The sequence below is a fragment of the Mizuhopecten yessoensis genome, unplaced genomic scaffold (assembly GCF_002113885.1).
Source record: "Mizuhopecten yessoensis strain PY_sf001 unplaced genomic scaffold, ASM211388v2 scaffold11185, whole genome shotgun sequence".
In the NCBI taxonomy this organism is placed as follows: domain Eukaryota; kingdom Metazoa; phylum Mollusca; class Bivalvia; order Pectinida; family Pectinidae; genus Mizuhopecten; species Mizuhopecten yessoensis.
The window spans coordinates 41,679-63,100 of record NW_018408922.1 but is presented as its reverse complement, the minus strand read 5'-3'; the positions used below and the strand labels follow the sequence as shown (position 1 = coordinate 63,100).

Here is a 21,422-nt window from a genome sequence, read left to right as displayed (position 1 = left end):
GTTTATCCTTTATCTTGTAAACATTACCAAAAACTTAAACCCGTAATAAAGATCATTCAAAACCGGTGGTCCTTAAAATTTAATTGCAAACGTGTACAGGTGTAATTGTAGCTTAGCAGACAATGGCTACGAGCCTTCTGCGTTAAGACCACCGGGACAAAGCCTGCTATTGCATTTTGACAGGTGAATTGTTATCGAATGTTTACTCCAAAGTTCATCTTGCAGTTTAAAACAGTATCACAGATCAGATCATCTTTGGCTAAGTCAAAAACAATGAAACAATGACCCTCTCACACCTCTCTGTGGCATGAACGTGTCGGGATTTAGTCCAGAAAAACGAGTTCAAGACTATAACAGTGTTTTGCTGTACGTGCCGACGGACTTTGTGCGACGTTTATATGTTATGCTGGTATAAACCACGGTGCATTCGGTCATATAGACATGGTAAGTGTATATATTGTCTTTGTCTTAACATTTGATATATATCTTTGATTGCGTATTTTTTTTATTGGGATGTTACACCTGTCAGAGAAGAAATGGGTAGCAAGACTGTATTTAAATAACAGTTGTGTCGTCTGCATGCAGATTATTGTTTAAATACCTATCTTTAACTTAAGTATATATGCTACAATACTGTGAAATGTATTTCTATGTTAGAAGAGTTTAACAAAAAGTATTGCTTATAGATGGTAATGCTAGCTTATTTGATAGATTGATGGCACACTTGAAATGAACATGTATACAGAAAAGATAAGAATGAAGTAGCTTGACATTACAGCTAGTAATACCTGCATGACCTGTGTTATAAATGTAGAGAATAAAGCAAACAGCAATCAAAACGTTTAAGGTAGCATATAGCCTTAATTAATATTACAAATCATAGGTATAATGTAAGGTAGCATATAGCCTTAACTCTATTACAAATCATAGGTATAATGTGAGGTAGCATATAGCCTTAATTAATATTACAAATCAAAGGTATAATGTAAGGTAGTATATAGCCTTAACTCTATTACAAATCATAGGTATAATGTGAGGTAGCATATAGCCTTAATTTATATTACAAAAACATAGGTATAATGTGTAAGGTAGCATATAGCCTTAACTCTATTACAAATCATAGGTAAAAAGTAAGGTAGCATATAGCCTTAACTCTATTACAAATCATAGGTGTAATGTGTAAGGTAGCATATAGTCTTAATTAAATATTACAAATCATAGGTATAATGTAAGGTAGCATATAGCCTTAATTAATATTACAATTCAAAGGTATAATGTGTAAGGTAGCATATAGCGTTAACTCTATTACAAATCATAGGTATAAGGTAAGGTAGCATATAGCCTTAACTCTATTACAAGTCATAGGTATAATGCGTTTGGTAGCATATCATGTAACGTACATCGGTTCACAAGTTTACCTAAACACAAATCACAAGTACATATAAATTGTATAAGGTAGCATATAATCTTTACTCTAACACAAATCACAGGTACATGTAAATTGTATAAGATATCATATAACATTAATTTCTAACATAAATAACCGGTACATGTAAATTGTATAGGGTAGCATATAATCTTAACTCTAACACAAATCACAGGTACATGTAAATTGTATAAGATATCATATAACATTAACTTTTAACACAAATAACCGGTGCATGTAAATTGTATAAGGTAGCATATAACCTTTACTCTAACACAAATCACAGGTGCGTGTTAATCGTATAAGGTAGCATATCACTTTCACTTTAACACAAATAACCGATACATGTAAATTGTATAAGGTAGCATATAACCTTAACTCTAACACAAATCACAGGTGCATGTTAATCGTATAAGGTAGCATATAACCTTAACTCTAACACAAATCACAAGTACATGTAAAATGTATAAGATAGCATATCACTTTAATTACTTTAACACAAATACCCGGTACATGTAAATTGTATAAGGTAGCATATAACCTTAATTTAAACACAGATCACAGGTATTATGTAGCATACAAATATTTACTCTAACACAAACCACAAGTATATAGAGGATATCTAACAGTGTCTTCAGTAATACCAAATATATTTCACGAGTGTGGCTAATATTTTTAAAATATCTTAGCCGCACGAGTGCAAGAGTCCCCGCTTTAATCGCATTTTACAACATAACACAGTTCGAATACAACATGAAACGTTTATAACAGGTTCAATGTACATGTATGTGTTTATACAACGGGATTTGTATGAGGGTCTATATTACAAAGGTTTCTATACTAAACAGTTTTTTAACAAAGAAATATTTACAGTGTATTTATATATGGATGTCGATGTAGGTTTTTAGATCTGGTTCTTACATGTATCAGCCAGACCAGAATGTCATGTTTTCGTAGATATAAAAGTATAATTTGTATCATCTTTGTGCAATAGAATGTCTAAAACTTGTTCTCCTTCGTTTGCGAGGACGAATCTTCAAGTTTCCGACCTACGCAAGTTATTTTTTTCACGTAGGTAAGTGTACTGAAAAAGACTGTAAACCAACGCAATCACATCCGGGTATAGCACGTTGTAGATTGGAACAGAGATACATTTGTAATGTTCGTAAAATATTTTTGTGTGGCGCAAAACGTAATCATACCACACGTTTATTGCGTAATATTGTATACTATGTAGGGTTTCATTATAAAACGTGACCGTCAAGTACATATGTACCTAAATCTAATTCGTATTGGTATTGTTTGTGTACAATTGGGGTTTGTTTGATTTTGTTTCAATAGACTTTTAAGAAATGCACACAATTTTATTTAATCTTGAGGTTTCCTTCCCTGAACGTAGAACTTCAAACAAACTGTATTTCTTCGCCGCTCCGGTCAGAATTGAATAAACAATCCTAATGTATTGAATAATAAAAGGTTTACTTGAGCGGATAAGGAGAACTGTTTACTCGTTTGTAGTAAGTATGAGATTAAAAGCTCTCCGTTAACAAGATACTTGCCCCATTGTCGGGATAAAATACAAGCTTCGTTCTGTTACATCATGTAATGTTATTATTACGTACGAATATAAATGAATAACTTCTGTCACTTTGCATTTATATAATTAACGATAGTGTTGATTGGCAATTATTGGAAACATGTTCTCATTAAATATGTATGTACCCTAATGCTGATAATATTTTCTCACAAAACTGAGACGGTTGTCATGGTTACTTTATAGACTCTTCCGGAACTGTCGGAAACGGAACTTGCGCGTAAGTATAAGTTTAGGCTTAGTGTCATATTTTCTTATTCAAGAGATGCAAGGTACGTTCGCTGTTAATTTCACAGTATCAAATCGCACAAATCAAAACATGGTATTTTCAAAACCTATTTACTAATTATGTCATTGAATATAAAGATGGATATCATAGTATTATTATTAATTTGAACAACTTGCTTCAAGTTATAAAATATCAGTTAATATGGCTATATTTTGCTTCATTCAAATTCGTGCAAATTACAAGTGATTTAAATATTTTATTTGTTTACAGGTTTACGCGAGACATTTAAGATGTTTGACCTTGATAACAGCGGCAAGGTTACAGCGGAGAACCTCACCCTGGTAATGCGGGCCTTAGGACAGAATCCCACAAAGGTGGAAGTGGAGGATCTGTTAAAAGACAAAGACATAGACGGTAAGTTTTCGACCGGAAGTAACGTCTTTTTAAACTTAACTCCCCCGTTTGCCTTCCGGTAATGAAAGACTAGATATTAAGGATCTCTGTCCCATGACACCGTGGTATTTCGTATGTACAGTAACCTGTCCATATTTTTTTTTTTTTTTTTTTTGATAAATGTATAACTGTATTACAGTTGGGTCAGGGCACGTTCGTTGATAAGATAGCTTAGTCGGTTAGAAAGGTCCCACTGAATTTTTACACATATTTGCTGATTATTTGTTGTCTATTTCGTCTTTATATTTTTTTCATGAAAGACCCGCAAGATATGGCTTTCTTTTCAGCATTAATTTACCAAAGCTGTAGTCATGCCGGGACAGACAGTTTCCAATGCTCAGTTACAGTTTCTGACAGTGGTACAGGGATCCTTAAAGAATGAACAATGTCGAAACTGCCACTAACGAGACAGAGTGTGATAAAGGAACATTATTAATACGACCAACAGTTCTTTTAGAATATGATTTAAAAATAAAAGAAAAAAAAACAAAGTTTTCTTCTGGAAGTATCAATTCTGTTACTTTAACTAACTCGTAATCCTGATTAAGCATCTTGCTTCGTTTTACAAACGGACGAATGGTTCGTGACTAGATCATTTCTTCACAGTCAAGTGTGTTGCACGAGTGGGGCTCGTGTTTACCACTTACATTGTATAACTGTACCAAACATTGTACAGCTATCTACAATATTTATGGGATCTACAGAAACATTCGAAAGTACAATGAAGGAACTGAATTTATCTTTCCTATATTGATAGAATTATAAGTCTCACTCGTATCTGTTGTTTAGCAGACGCACGCACGGATACAGAAAACAACCACATTTATGATAAAGAAAGTGAAAAAAGTTTACCTAACAAACCAATTTAAGTGAAGTCTGGCTTTTTCCCCATGGTGTAGCTGTACTCAGTGTTAGATCGTAATATCGATACTAGGACAACGTCGGTGCCGAGTTGACCAATTTAATTTAATCACAGACCGCAAAACTTGGCAGAGTGTACATATATATATATCTATTGTAAATACATATAGATAAGACTGACATATGTCTACGTTCACGTTCCGTATCGTTTGGCAAGTCAACTTAGCGTAAAACCTCGCTGTAGTCCAAAGTTTCTATTTTCAATTTGCCACCTGGGTAGCCATGCACCATTGTACTTCAATATTTAATTTTGTTTACATCTTTTTACTTTTTTATCAACTGCTTTACTCGAACCTCTCGATATTTCGTCAAACCCCGTTATAAAGTCAAAACTTGTTTTCGTAAATAATGGCAGTATAACGCGTTTTACTACACATTGAATCAAAGATAATCATTCCATAGAATGCCCTTAAGGGGACGTCGTACAGTCTCTTGTTATTCTACAAAGTTTGACCTATTGATTTTTTTCCCCTTTTACTACATTTTAATAATACACAATATAAGGTTGTTGTTTTTTAATTTGGTAAGAATACAATTTGGTCAATATCGATCTTTAGTGGGCATCAACATTCGAGACGTATACCAATACTCGACCTTGCCAGCCATCGGGCTTATAGTACCATATCAGGTTGTGGAAAGTGTGTATATAATTCTCTGTATGCCAAATAATTGAAAACAATTAGAATGTTTATATACATGTTTAGATTGAATAAAAGTGACACGTTTCTGGACTTAATGAAAACTGTTTAACACCTAGAGAGAATATCAAGTGATATTAGTAGTGCGGTATGGAGGATTGTAACGGATCGAGTTATCTTCAAACTGTTGATTGCGACCTTTGACCTTTCACACTAATACTCGTCGGTGTAAATAACCTATTCATCATTTGGGGCTGTATAATTGACTTCACGGGGGTATCTTGGTGTACATAACACATATGCAAATTCCCTATAGAAAATTGGAACCCTAATTGGTTGCGCAGTCGAACAGAAATTGGGCCCCTTGGGATCTCAGGTACAATATTGTAACAGGCAATGCTGTTGTAACAAGGTGGTAATTGAGTAACGTTTTTGAAGCGCTAGTCTACTCATACGTTGTTTGTGATATATATATATATATTCATCTGGTTTGTACATTATATTTCTAAGCTGTGTAAGTGTAAATACAAGCGCGGTTACTATTTCTGATCCATACCCTATATTATATACGTCTATGCCTGTGATAATAAGTACAGTACTGGCCTGATGAACTTATGGAACGTCCGGATCCATCGTTCCGGAGTGTCATCTTTTCTTATTTGACAACTTGTTCATTTGGAATAGTTGAATCCCACGGAGACAACATCGCGGAGGGATACAGTGTTCCGTTCGTAGGCACTGACGTTCGTATTTACCATCAAACTACACTGTACATATAGCTTGCAATTTCATTTCTGAAAGCAGCTTCAAAAATAATCGCACCATACGGTCATACCATGGAATACAACTGGTTTATTCTTTCTCGCGCCCGTAAGACTTTAAAACTTCATTGTTTCTACAACTTTTGTAAGTTGAAACTTATATTATATATATATATATATATATATATACACCCACGAGACTGCTCACCTGTGTGTGTTTGTACTGTACCAAGCGATACCTGACAATATTCCTATCTACAGTACATGTAAGGTTTTCCCGGACTATAACTAGAATCCTTTTTTCACCTGGACAATAGATCTCTTCCTTAGTTCGAGCCAGACAATTAATCAATCGATATTCAAACCATCATTAATTAATCGCTTTATAAAACGTATGGTACCAGAATATTGACTGCACTCGGATCCATAGCGCTACAAAGACATGTACAGTCGACTTCATGCTCTGTAGAGACTGTGCTGAAATACATTTTACAATGAATAATGAAAACCGATGTGTAACAGCGACACAGAGGACGAACCATTGCTTCCTTCGCTTAAGTAACTGTTGCAAACAAATATACTCAAACATGTTCATGTATCGCTTCAAACCCTGTCAACATCAATCAATATCCATTTAAAAGTAAGTCCCAACTGGGTTCAAACGTGTACGGCGATGCCAGACCAAAATTCAAAGTAAATATTAGGAACCGAGTATCAAGTTTAGAGACTATTTTCCGTTGGTTAAATATTCGGTTCCAAGCTAATCATAATGGACATTGAATCACGGCTCTTTCCGTCAAAATTGTTAGTTTTTACCATACAAGATCAGGATAATGAATGATTTCAACATCTAGAACTTAGGATTTAACGGATCGAATGCAATGTTTAATGGTACATTATATTTGTGTGTCTCTATTTGCAGATACTTTTACAATGTGAATTAAACTTATGCAGCGTGTCGTCCCATTGGTTTTTTATGATATGCGAGAAACAGAATCTCGAACTCGTGACAAAAAAAAAGTATTGTGAGAATGAATCTAAATCATGTTCCCTATAAATACCAACGACAGTGGGATTTTCCGATTGGTTTGGTTTTATTTGGTTTAGCGTCATATTACCAATGCAACAGCTTATACCAGACCCGGTCAGATTATACTGATAACGGTTAACCAACTATTGTCATTACCCTAATGCTTAACGTTTAACAGAGAATGGCAACAACTGGTTTATCCGTTGACGTATAATGTGACCGGGCGGAATGCTGTGCTCGGTGCCTTCGGCATGGTATTTCAGTGAGATAGCACTATAATGTCTGATTCGCGCTATCACAAAGAGGCAAGCACACCAACATACCCTGTCTCCTGCATACATACACGCAAGCACGCATACACTACACACATAATGGTACGTCCTTAAATGACCTTACCTGTTATCAGGACGTTAAACAAAAATAAACAAAACCAAACCCGAGAATAACAACTACCATTTTTAAGGACTTTGGTATGCCCGGCCTGCAGACAGAATCCATTGCCTTGCCCGCGTGCAGGCGAACGTTCAACACTTAGGCGGACAGTGGATTTATCGCTTGGGATGAAGTAAGGAAATAAAATTCTTTAATTTAGGGAGTAAAGATAAAATGTAAGATTCACAATGTGCAATGGGTGCACTAGATATATATCGGTGACTTTTGTGTCTCGAAGTAAAGGGCCCAAAAGCAAACTCCCAGTTCTGCAGGGGGTTCCCACATTAGCCGCCTCTTACAACGGGCAGTGGCGAACGTCAGGTATATCATTTTCTCAATCTCCAGCCTGCAGTGGTGTCAGTCGGTCGTCAAGCAGCATTTTGATCTTTTTGCGCTGGCACGCCACAATCTTAGGATTGCATCCCATCGTCGGAGACAAATTATTTCCGACATCTGTACATGAACAGTGTTTTTTGAAATACTTGTACATTTTGTATACACATTTTTTTTTATCTAAATTTCTTCCTTTTATTCAGATTAGGCGTTATCAACATAGCTTTGGTCTTAAGTCATAAAAGACATGAACGCACAATTGATCACCACAAAATGACCGTGATTATTAGTCGGTACTTTATTCAGCGTACCTTAGTTTATACATATGTAGGTGTTTATATAAGGTAACTCTACTAAATTCTGGCCATATCTTCTGACCATGTGAAACATTTTTAATGTTCAATTGTGCTGACTTCAGCGTTTAGATTGCGTCTTTCTGTTACATGTTTACGTAAATCACCGACCCTACTACGACCCCTTAGAATGCCAGAGTATCGTGCCGAAATACCATCGCTTTACTGGCATGTCCCGCAACACAATAGACAGCGACGCTCCATACAGATCCCGTACACTCAAAAGGCCCATTAAAATAACGGCAAATATCAGTTTTATTGCCGCTTCAATCAACTTTATATGTTTTTAATTTTATTTATTGGACGGAATATAATTTTTTAATATAGAAGCATGTTAGATATAACATATGTTATCGGGTATCTACATTTCAAATGTTCTTGTAAGAATATTTTGTTGTTTGCTTTTTATTGTTCATTGGAAGCATCTGATAACAACCATATCACTGTGTTTTACAATGTATAATGTTTCATATCTCAAACCGAAGCATATTTCAAATATTACACATTCAGGATTTGTGAGAAGCATTGTGGTTTTTGACGCAATCAATTCACTAAATCATTATTAGACGTAATAAAAATTGAACAATATTTTTTCTTAATATTACAATTCGAAACATTCATACTAAAGCTTAAAAAGCTCCGTTTTAATTTGTTTACTAATTTGTTGCTAGGAGACGGAATGATCAACTTTGACGACTTTACAAAAATGATGAGAGTAAAGATGGCAACAACGGAGGTAGAAGCGGAACTAAGCCATGCGTTTAAAATGTTTGATAGAGACAATAGCGGCAAAATAAATTTCGAGGAGCTCCGAGTGGCGTTGACCTGTATCGGTGAGAAGCTTACAGACGACGAGGTCAAGGATATGCTCGCGGAGGCTGATAGGAATGGGGATGGCGAGATCGATTATGAAGGTAAAAGTACTCGACAGAAAATAGTCATTATTATGTACGACAAAAGGATAGAATTCCCACTGAATTGGCACGCATTAATTGCTTATTAATGAATGGAGAAAATAATTATGTTTGCCTCATAAAAAGCATTATATTTTACCTGTTTTTTCTTCCTTTGTATATATATATATCTTTTGATGTTTCAGATATATATAAGTTATGTGATGTCCTAAATCTAATATTGTCTTCGGTTGAGGATCCTATGCTATATTGGATTTATAGATTATCACACTGTGTTTCTCATCGAGAGCACGCGTATCCTTCGAGTGGCTACCGAAGGTGGACTTGAAATTATCCACGTGCTCTTGATGACTTATGCGATAAACTGTTTATTATCTACATGAATATATATACATATATTTCTACCTGAGATAGTCATCCATCGATAAAAAAGTCAACTAAATATCATATATTTTAGATGACTTCTAGGCTCAATGATCATCGAGACCCTCGGTCTGTGACGAACGTAAACAAACAGAAGATTTCCGCGGAAGAATACCATGAACCCTAAAACTATGTAGAAAGATATATATAAAACAATATTATCTTCATTGACTTTTCGATATGCAAGTTTTAAAAAATCATAATAATATATATCGGCATTGTTCTTATCTTTATTTCCTCCAAAAATAATCTGTATGCTTCACCGTGAACTATTTGATCTCGCTAATGAGACTAACGGCTAGTAAGCCTGTTTATTTTGATATTACTTCATCAATATTCATAGAATCATCAGTAAACCACTAGGGCTCGGCAATAGCGCTGCAACAGCCATAAGATAGTCGTTATGAGCATTATATTTTCCATACGGAAGTCTGTTTTATTCTTCGTTGCCGACGGTTTAAACTCACGAATTCCCTCTGGGTTCAGCGTGGCTCCTCAATACTGACAAAAAAGACAATGTCCAGTTTTCGCGCAATCTCCCTCGGGGCAGCACGTGCGCGATGATAATTGATCACATTAACTTACCAAAACAAAGAACTTACATTATTTAGCTGAAGTTTTGTCATCTACATTCGTTAGCTAAAACAAACAAATATATAAACAAAAATGAAGAAGAAAAAAAATTCAAATTAAGTATAGTTATTTATTAAAGTAACTCTAGACGTCATTTAATTGAGGTAAGGGATGCGTGCTTACACATGTAATTCCCATCAGACATATAATGAGCCTGTATTTATACCCCAGACAAGTAAGATGCACTGAGTCATCATTACATCGGAATCCTCATTATTCCTGGCTTTTTTTCCGGTCTCTGATTTTAATCAATGACGTGTAAGCTATACGGTATGGAGTGATATACAGATGACGTCTGAGATACTGGTGACGGGAACCAGGAGACGATGGTCGGAGAACGTGTTCTTCAATCTGACGCTTGTGTTTTATTTTTTTATGGATATTTTGCCCTGGTAGATTTTGCTAAAATGATGAAAGAATCAATCTTCTTTGACTCAATCTATTCGTTCCTCAACCAAAATAGCCATCTTAACACTATACCCTAACAAACAAACCTCACAATTTCCTTAAATGCATTAACCAATCTATCACTCCTCAGATATCCCAAGATACATGTACTACACAAAAACACGCATGCTCAATATATACAAATATACTTGCACATCTTCAAATGCCAAACTTTGGGATATCCGAGGAGTGAAATCCCTCATGATCACGTGTCCTTATACCAAAAAATAACTATATATTTCGTCCATTATTTCATATCTGTGATAATATATAAAAATATATTTATGTCCAATCTGCAAAATGTGATACATTGTATACGTGTTTAATTTGTCTTTTTCCTGAAGAAATATTATTATTATTATTATTATTATTATTATTATTATTATTATATCGTACATTAACAACATCACATCCTTATCTATCGGATACAGTGCCTTGATTTTCCTTGGGAAAAAGGACAATTATGTTCCAAAGAGGGTCAAGATACATCTATCATACATACAATTATTTACCTGTTTATTTACGTGTTAATAGTTATATATAACATTTTCGCAATCTAATTTGCCACTAAGATAGCAACAAAGGTGGCAAACAGAAGACTAAAATGTCGGTTGTAATATGCTGAAATGTCATTTGTATTTCTGTTTTGCTGCCACATATCTTTTTGAAGCTGAAAACCAAGGGGAGGGAACTCTAACACATTGTAACTGTACATGTAGTTTCATTCTCCTCCCTGCAGACGACCCGTGGCTGATGATGCGGCTCATTGCACTAATTGAAATATCTCCATCTCGTTAACCAGACCATAACGTGTCGGTTGAATGCCGAACACAATGTCAATTACCTGATAACAATCTGTCAATCACTCGCCCTTCAATGGATGACTTGCTGTTGTTACAATGCATTACGTGGTCATACATAATTTAGTGAGGGGGTTTCTCCACTGTGTATTGATATTTGTGTACAATTACGTCTTCTGTAATACGTGTAGCACCCATGTCCCGTACAATACTGGGAAGTATATAGTTTACCACAGATCGTATGTGACACACATGTGTCCTATTGGCTGAAATTCATTTTACTTCCAGATTTTGAAACAAAATGGCTAATTGCTATATTGTATGTACGTTTGTTTAAGCTGAATGTAATCGTAACCATACTGATTTCTTCTAGATAAATATTTTGTATATCTTCTACTCGTGAATATGGTCCATTTCTCTTCAAATTTTTTTTGATGTTCAGAATAAATATTGATTTCTTTATCTGTAAAAATGACGAAAACGATTGTGACTTGAAACAAAATATGCGACATTGATACAATTTTCACTATCGACAGACAACCTGAAAGGTAAAACGAATCATCGGCATTATGGATATGACATCAGGTTTGCAATCGATGCAACGACACTTTCCATTGATTTATGACCATGTATTATTGGACAATAGGACAAGCGCTAGCAGACCAAAAACTATCAAAAATCTTCCACGCAAAAATATTACAACCGAGCCACAGTTAGATGTTGTTTTTGAAGATTTCCTAACGGACGAAAACAAGTTTCTGTTTAAACTTTAAATCTGCTTTATACCTGACAAGCTTACGGTAATAAATGTTTGCTGAACCGCGAAATACGCTTTCAGTCCGTGACTGAACTTTTCGCAAAGGTGACTTGAAATCCTGTTTGTAAATCTGTAAAATTGCTGAATCCTTGCGTTGACGAGCGATGTCGATAGATCGTTGGTTTTGATTGATTGATGAAATAAACATTCGGTATATCGTCTGTCGATCAAATTGCGACTGAAACTAATGAATCATTCCCAAATGTAGGTTAATTACACAAAATGATACAGCTGTCCACAAGGTCAGAAACGATAAAAAGTCGAACTTATTGGAAATGAAGACATAAGCACCACGTGACAAATGTTATCGTGCGCAAAAGAATAGCCTAATTTGAATTATAGGATATCAGGATTACCTTGCTTATCGTAGGCGTACGGGCACCAAAGTTAACACGAAAAAGACTTACGTTATATTTTGCTTTGTAGAACAGATATAATAAACATATGTTTGTATAATATGTTGGAAAATATGACTCGGGGTTCTTTGAATTGAAAATGTTTGAAAAACAATCAATTTAGACCACAAGCGACCTTCAGGCATTACCTACGTACCCTCGTTATATACATGTACTCCACCATAATGCACGCACGCGCATTGTTTATATCTTACATATATGAGAGCCATGACTAGGCAATACGTACACTAATTAATATTGAACAGACACCCGACAACTTTAACGACCAAAAGCAATGTATATGACACGTGGGGATGCCATCAATAAGTCAATGGAACCCCTGTTAGGACTGGAACAACTCGTATTACACAACTTAGTAATATCATCACTCAGCAATTGAAACTATACTTTTTTAATTAACGACAGACACCAAACCAGCTAAAACGACCGACGCAATGATGTATATTCCGTAAGAAAAGTTTAACAGAGGCGTACCATGACCCAGTGAGAATGTTGTAAAAGAGAATCCTTCGTGATGCAGAGTTGACGACTGCATTAACACAGTACCCTTCCACAACAGATATAATTATGGCTTTAATAAGTAAGGAGTGTCATGTCATGCTTTGTTGACCTTCAATACAATACGGATTAGTGTCGGTCATGATTAACGATACCTCACAGTGTGTTTGGTTGTCATCGACTGACTACCGATCCCGGATTTGACAGGAAGTATCATGACAGCAGCCATATTTGGTGCAAAACCGCTTATCGATCTGCTAGAGATCCTGATATTTTTTTCGGAACTTTTAGTGGGTCCATGCTGTTTTTCCTTTTGTCGTGATACCCCTTCACTCAGCTTCTGTAGTTGTTTTATGGTGTCGACTTTTATTAATCAATTTTGTCCTTGGGTGTTGACTTTGTGATGTGTTTTTCCGTTGTGTATAGACGGTGAATTATATTTTGTCCTCAAATGTTGGATGTGTGATACATTTTTTGTCCTTGATTACTGACGCTGTAGTACATTTTGTCCTGGTGTGTTTAGACTATTATCATTTTGATTTTGTGTGTTGACGCTGTGGTACATTTTTTCCTTGTGTACTGACGCTGTGTTACATTTTGTCCTGGTGTGTTTAGACCATGATAATTTTGATTTTGTGTGTTGACGCTGTGGTACATTTTGTCCTTGTGTGCTGATGCTGTGGTACATTTTGTCCTGGTGTGTTTAGACCATGATAATTTAGATTGTGTGTGTTGACGCTGTGGTACATTTTTCCCTTGTGTACTGACGCTGTGGTACATTTAGTCGTGGTGTGTTTAGACCATGATTATTTTGATTTTGTGTGGTGAAGCTGTGGTACATTTTGTCCTGGTGTGTTTAGACCATGATAATTTAGATTTTGTTTGTTGATGCTGTGGTACATTTTGTCCTGGTGTGTTTAGACCATAATAATTTAGATTTTGTGTTTTGACGCTGTGGTACATTTTGTCCTGGTGTGTTTAGACCATGATAATTTAGATTTTATTTGTTGACGCTGTGGAACATTTTGTCCTGGTGTGTTTAGACCATGATAATTTAGATTTTGTTTGTTGACGCTGTGGTACATTTTGTCCTCGTGTGTTTAGACCATGATAATTTAGATTTTGTGTGTTGACGCTGTGGTATACACTGGCTTATGATTATTTACACCCTGGTTCAGTATGTTGAATTATTTTGTTTGATTTAATGTTGATGATTGTTTTTCTCTTGTATTTAGGTAGTTGTTTATTTTGTGTATATTCTGCTTTACATTCTAGATACAATTCAAGGACCAGAATGTCTCACGTGAAGGTTTAATGTATATACGATTAAGAAGTCAACTGACTACACAAAACGATTATCATCGAAATCAATGTTTTACTTTTTACTCGACACACACAAAAATGTCATAAAATAGGTCCTCTTAAGTCAGGTCGCGATATGCATGTAAATATGCCATTTAAAACATGTTGCTCTTTTTATATTTTTCAGAGTTTGTACAAATGATGTCCCACTGACACAGATAACGCCTTATCAACATCAGACAGGATGCATCCGGGGAAGCCTTCCAATGGGACACCATGCCTGATTTATACGTTGCTTATAACTAACAATGGAAGTAATTTAGCAATAATTAATAATAATAATCCTCAGTATTATATGTCATCGTATTTCTATATTAATTAAATCACTTTGTAACTTATGTTATCTTTCACGTGTGGAAACCATTGATTAAAGAAGAAAATATTGTAATTCTCTGCTGAAACAACTAGACACATGAGAGAAGACAGACTGTATGAGAGAGAACAGGACTGTATGGGAGAGAACAGGACTATATGAGAGAAAGCAGGACTGTATGAGAGAAGACAGGACTGTATGAGAGAAGACAGTACTATGAGAGAGAAGACAGGACTGTATGAGAGAAGACAGGACTGTATGAGAGAAGACAAGAATGTATGAGTGAGGACAGGACTGTATGAGAGAAGACATGACTGTATGAGAGAAGACAGGACTGTATGAGAGAGAACAGGACTGTATGGGAGAGGACAGGACTATATGAGAGAAGACAGGACTGTATGAGAGAAGACAGGACTGTATGAGAGAGGACAGGACTGTATGAAAGAAGACAGTACTCTATGAGAGAAGACAGGACTGTATGAGAGAAGACAGGACTGTATGAGAGAGTACAGGACTGTATGAGAAAGGACTGGACTGTATGAGAAAGGACTGGACTGTATGAGAGAAGACAGGACTGTATGAGAGAGAACATGACTGTATGAGAGAAGACTGGACTGTATGAGAGAGAAGACAGGACTGTATGAGAGAGGACAGGACTGTATGAGAGAAGACAGGACTGTATGAGAGAATAGACAGGACTGTATGAGAGAGGACAGGACTGTATGAGAGAGGACATGACTGTATGAGAGAAGACAGGACTGTATGAGAGAGAACAGGACTGTATGGGAGAGGACAGGACTATATGAGAGAAGACAGGACTGTATGAGAGAAGACAAGAATGTATGAGTGAGGACAGGACTGTATGAGAGAAGACAAGAATGTATGAGTGAGGACAGGACTGTATGAGAGAAGACAGGACTGTTTGAGATAAGACAGGACTGTATGAGAGAATACAGGACTGTATGAGAGAGGACAGGACTGTATGACAGAAGAGAGGACTGTATAAGAGAAAACTGGACTCCCATTAATGACGTATTTATGTTAGCTTTCTGTTCATTTCGAAGGTAATATTCTGTTTGTTTCCTTTTCGGTGAATGGTGCCATTGTTTTTATATTTCTTCATTGTTTTTTATTTCTTCATCGCGAATAATTGATAGCTAATTTCCGACTGTTCAGTTCCATCCAAAAACTTCCTTATTTTATTATTTGGAAAATAAGAAATGTTCCTTTAAACAATTGTTTTATCCGTCTATCCTGCCATTTAAGGTCGAAATAACCATATTTTGCCTTTGCTCATATATTTTATGATCTGCAAGATCTGTTTCAGTGTTCGTCATAACGGACGTTATTTGTCTTGAATAAAATTACGTTTTAATTTTAACCTTGCTCTGTTAACACACAAAATCGGTCTTTCTTGTTATCTTCCAATAAGTAAAGCATATACATATGAGCATATATTATTTTTATATATGAAATCTTTCCCGTTATCTTCCGACAAATATAGTTGAAATTAAAGTTAACTATTTTCCCTCGAACGAAAGTTGAACATTCAATTAATGGGACTTTTGCTGATTATTTGGTTGTGTCAAGACTATGATATTTGTTTTGTTTCGACTTGCAATGTTTCAATATTTCTGTTGCTAAAAAAGCAGGTTGTCTTTGTTCTTAAAACAAAATGCACTGTATAAAATTGGTTTAACGCATACCTAATACTGATTTTGTTTCGTCATCTCGAGATTGAAACATAAATATCACTATTATGGTTAACTTTTTGCCTACAGCGAACCTGTTAATACCTCAATACATCTGATTTTGTTCGCGTACTCCACGGAAACTGCATCGTCCTGCTAGTACTCGTCTGTTAACTCTAGAGACAATTAGGTGGATATCACAAACTCCTCTTAACTGCTGTTTAAACAGAGCAGTAGGTTCTTAAACCCCTTATATATATATATATGACTTTTAGAAATTAAAGTAGAACTGGTCAATTCCAACAATGACTAAAGTGTGATTGCTAGAACCCTGCCACGATTCAAAAGAGCTGACACCTCAGGGACGCAGAAGTCCACTTGTAGAAACTCACACCCTGTATCCTAAAAGATGAACGTACAATTTACATCACACACATGTTTCGACGGCTAAACAATTTGGTATTTGATACAACATGCCGAAGAAAAAAACTGCTCTGCACTATACAGATGTAAAATAACATTCCGCGAAGATCACATAACTGGCAGTATATACATTCACAAGCAAAATATTTGGTTAACCATAATTCAAACATCCTGCAGTTATCGTTTATCATCTACAAAGTGAATAGTAATTGAATTCCTCTTGCCAGTGTTTACTTATAATTTTAGAAATCGTTTAAATCTCTTTAATCATTAAAATGATTTCTATACGTAGAACCAGGTCTGACATTTCAACCTTAAATACTGGTTGAGTACGTGTGAGCATACGCTAAACTCTACCGATTGTTACCATTGTGCTCTGTGGGACTTGGTGACACAGTTGTGTGTGTACATTTGTGTTTACATAAACCATTATAATTATTAGGTTTGAATTCATTTCGTCCATGTCATACATACACATATTTCCCTTCTACCATTTGTAAATAAGAAATAAAATACTAAAAAGCGTTCGTGTTGTTCGAATTGTATTGCTGTGTCGCGGTAAAGGTGTCTTTGTCATGCAAGTACTGTATATAGTGGCTGTTTCGCACGTTAAGAGGCACTGTTGACAAAGTATGTCATATTGCGATTAAGAATTAATTTGCGATATTAAATCAAACAAACAAATCCGTCTATACTTTGCAGTATTAAGATACAGGACAAATCTGATGTACATGCACGTGTACGACAATACATCAGGAACCAATCATGAAGAAACAAACAAAAGAACATGACATTCTGAGCCTCACCAAAATTAGAAAGTGAACATTCAGGTCTTACAAATGGTGTTACAGAAAAATGAAATATATTCACGGTGTCAATAAATAATAACATTATCCTAAAATACAAAAGACAACAACAGAAACCGATGGGAGACCAACACAAGAAGGAAACACCGTGTTCTTAAAAGAAAATAACATCAGAAGGAAAACATGGTGCTCTAGAATGGAAAGGAGAACCAATTTTTCAGGAATAAAGATTTTTCTATATTTTTGCTGGTCTTAGATTCTATGTACTTTTTCAAGGATCTTTCAGTAGATCTTTTGTCCAAACACAATTCAATTTACGTTAATTTGATTGATTTTGAGCTCGCATTACGGTTTTATTTACATTTCGGTTTCTTTTTATATGAAATACTGTTTTAAAATTCTATAAGGTATTATGTTCAAAATTTCAATGAAACCTTCATCTATAAACACGAGAAAAAAAGCAATATTTTCTGTATGCTATATACCTAGAAGCTGTATACTCAGGATAAAAGCTGGGTACGGATCCAGGCAACATTTAACGATTAATAATGGACGGCCAGTCATTGTATATATCGTGTACTACTAAAGATAGATCAATATGTCGCTCTTTCCAAATACTCAAAGGGTTTTAGTGACGCTATTGTCAAGTCGTGGTCCAGAACCTGATGTCGATTGATTCCACTTCAGGTGTGTTTGTCTTTCATCGATTCTCCGCGTAGGATACACATCTACCTCAGAGGTTAAATCTATTTAGATTGTCCTAATCGCACACCGTATTTAAGAATTAACAAATAAAACAAAACCTTTGTTACACAATCGCACCAGGTAAATACAAATACATAAATACCGTTTTATCAAGGCATCAAGTTGAACACAAAAATACTTGTATCTGAGATACACAGTATACCCGGGGTTATCGACCTGTTTATCATGTATGCAAATTATGTACAATGATTTTTAACGTCTCCTGAAGAATCTCTAACACACACACACACAACCACATATATATATATAGATCTACATGTATGGCTGAGGCTTTGTGACAGTTTAAGTCTCGTGTCGATGATGCATTAATGATATTGTCGGATAGGTATATTACCCAGGTAAGAATCAATACCGCTGAATAGCGCCACAACACCTCGGTTCAGAAGTACAATACACTTTGGAATACGTCCTATCCTGGTCTGAAACAACGGTCACCTGAAACAATGAACGGGTCATCAAACACAGACCTATAAAGAGATACCTCGAAGTGGCGTGGTCATGCAGAAAGGTTTATTGTGGCAATAGAAGGATTCTCATTCCTTGCCAGACAGAATAGCAGCAGCCATTTTGAACATAGACAAATTGTCAAAAGATAAACACGTACCTTGCTGTCGACTTGGGTAAATAACTCACCTGTCCCCACAGGAATCATTGCATACGGCTGCTGGAACAAACCAAACAGGCAGAATGGCGGTAAGTAGTTAACGCCTACAATTATCATATACGAATTACAGGTGTAATATATAAATATTTTTCAAAATTATAAAGACCTCAATGGGACCATTTTATTTTTTTATTTACAAACATTGCCATTAATTGATCGCAGATAAGTACATAGCTATATGTTTTTAAACCAAAACAAAGACATACATATTATTTACCTCTGTAAACATTCAAGAATATAGCAAACATCTCTATGAGTAGCCATTATTTTGATTTGCAAATTAAATTATAACTGTATGTTTCAGTTCTGCGTATATGGTCGTTCAACTAGCAAAAAATAGTTTTTGGCAAACAACCAACAACTAATAAAGGACGATGCTATTTATAGAAAGCAATTTACATTGCATCAAAAGTTGTTTAAATTTGGAGATATATTTTTAACACCAAGGTGAAATACAATTACAATCGTGTCTGTATTATATGTGCCATATCACGTAAGCATTTATGTAATTTAAATCATTTTGTTAAATATATGAATAACATTTTTCTAGGCGGAGAATTTATCACAGTGCCTTACAAGATCTTTAAATTTTTTAATGTCCTTTACTTTCAGATAACAGTAACACTTTTCTTGCCTAATTAACAATTGTCAGACTCAAATCAATGGTCATATACTTTATCCGTGTTTTGTTTTATTAATTGATTAATTTTACGTCGGTTAACCAGAATATTAACGACTCAAATTCTTTTAAATACCGTTGTTGTTATATTGTTTCACGTGATCAGGGACATATTGTTTACTATTACATGTTTACAGATAACAGCAGAGCAACAAAAGGTATTTTGTCTGGCAGTGTTTTGTTGTTGGGGAACAGTATCAATTCACAAATCATTTTCGTTGAACGACATCTCATTACATTTCAAGAGTGGAAACCTTTATCATAACATTTTGTTTGCTTTGCTGAGATTACAATGTGTATAATGATTCGTTTTTTAGAAAAAAAACATTAATTCATCGAAATCTGAATGTTTAATACTGTAAGCGTTATCTTCATGTTCAGCTCATGCCGTGACATTTTCAAACTTTATAATTATTGAATCAGATAAAAAAGAAATGTGATCCGTTGTGAGACCAAATTTATTGCTTAGTTCTACATAGTTAGTGATGATGTAGTGTAGTTTATTACTACACAGCTAGTGATGACGTAGGACAGTTTGTTACCGACGTAATGACGTTTAACACCCACTCGACTACATTATAGTCGGTGATGAAACAACAACAAACATCGATACACATTTTCGTAATTTATCTTCAGTAGCATATTGTCCACTGTAGCTGAGTCGGAGTGAAAACATTAAATAAGTTCCCATTGCCTTTGTCATTCAAAACCAAAAATGTTTCCCATCATTGCAGCACAGTTGGCAATAATTGTAATGAACCAAAGGGTATTTGGTGGTCAATGCTTAATGCTACTTGGGCTAAGTTTACTTTCCTGTGATTTATAAACCTGATGCCTATTTTCTTAAATACATGAATTTCTGGACAATCTATCAAAACGTATTTGAACATAAACACTTGCACCCAATCAATATCAGTTATATCAATCAATATATCGATTAATCAGAGGTCAGTTAGTCAGACAGCTTGTAGCATGTAAGTATAAACGATTGAATGAATGAATGAATTAACGAATGAATAAATGAATGAATGAATGAATGAATCAATCAATCAATCAATCAATCAATCAATCAATCAATCAATCAATCAATCAATCAGTCAATTAAATGACCAATCAGTCAATATTTGAATAATTTAACGATGTGACATATGTGTTGTGTTGTTACTTAAGGTTGCCGTAACTACATAGTGTTTTATAGACATTGCAGATGTTTGATTGTTGAAGATGAAGTGCATTTTTTTTTTCTTTTTTTTTTCAGTTTTCAGTTGATTACACCACGACGAATATAGTGTCAATATACAGCCATGTTTAAATTTATGCATTAACGACTTTTTAAATGTTTTCTTTAGCTGGAGTTGTAGTTAACAATATATATTAGATTTAGTAAGATTTAAACCTAAGGACAAACATGCAATGAAGCTTGACCTGGATACATTTTAGTTTAAAGAAGAACAGAGGATAATGTTAGACCATTGTACAGAGGCTCATAGCTTATTTTACCTATTGATAATTATAAATCATACATACGAGAATGTAAACAATACAATTGAAAGATGCAAATAATCGACAGCTTAATTGTTATGAAGGTTAACTGTTTAATA

At 35.1% G+C, this 21,422-nt stretch overlaps 2 protein-coding genes across 4 annotated transcripts in view; both read left to right on the top strand.

The window, feature by feature from the left end:
* The first annotated feature begins 111 nt into the window (after positions 1-111).
* LOC110440610 (calmodulin-like) lies at positions 112-15,300 on the top strand. 3 transcript variants are annotated; one of them, XM_021483763.1, is made up of 6 exons: positions 112-444; positions 2,468-2,501; positions 3,207-3,240; positions 3,520-3,663; positions 8,842-9,084; positions 14,608-15,300. In XM_021483763.1, exons 4-6 carry the CDS (start codon positions 3,540-3,542, stop codon positions 14,631-14,633), a joined length of 393 nt encoding a protein of 130 aa, XP_021339438.1. In that variant the 5' UTR covers positions 112-444; positions 2,468-2,501; positions 3,207-3,240; positions 3,520-3,539; the 3' UTR covers positions 14,634-15,300. The 3 variants fall into 3 exon arrangements, with proteins under 3 accessions (XP_021339438.1, XP_021339439.1, XP_021339437.1); XM_021483764.1 differs by having other exon boundaries at positions 2,454-2,501; XM_021483762.1 differs by lacking the exon at positions 2,468-2,501.
* Positions 15,301-18,772: 3,472 nt separating this feature from the next.
* Positions 18,773-21,422, top strand: part of LOC110440620 (calcium-binding protein LPS1-alpha-like) — a 43,399-nt gene continuing 40,749 nt past the window's right edge. The window contains exons 1-2 of the mRNA XM_021483780.1: positions 18,773-19,171; positions 19,959-19,979. Of these exons, the coding sequence (XP_021339455.1) occupies positions 19,166-19,171; positions 19,959-19,979 (27 nt within the window). The 5' untranslated portion in view covers positions 18,773-19,165. The remainder of the gene's footprint in view (positions 19,172-19,958; positions 19,980-21,422) is intronic.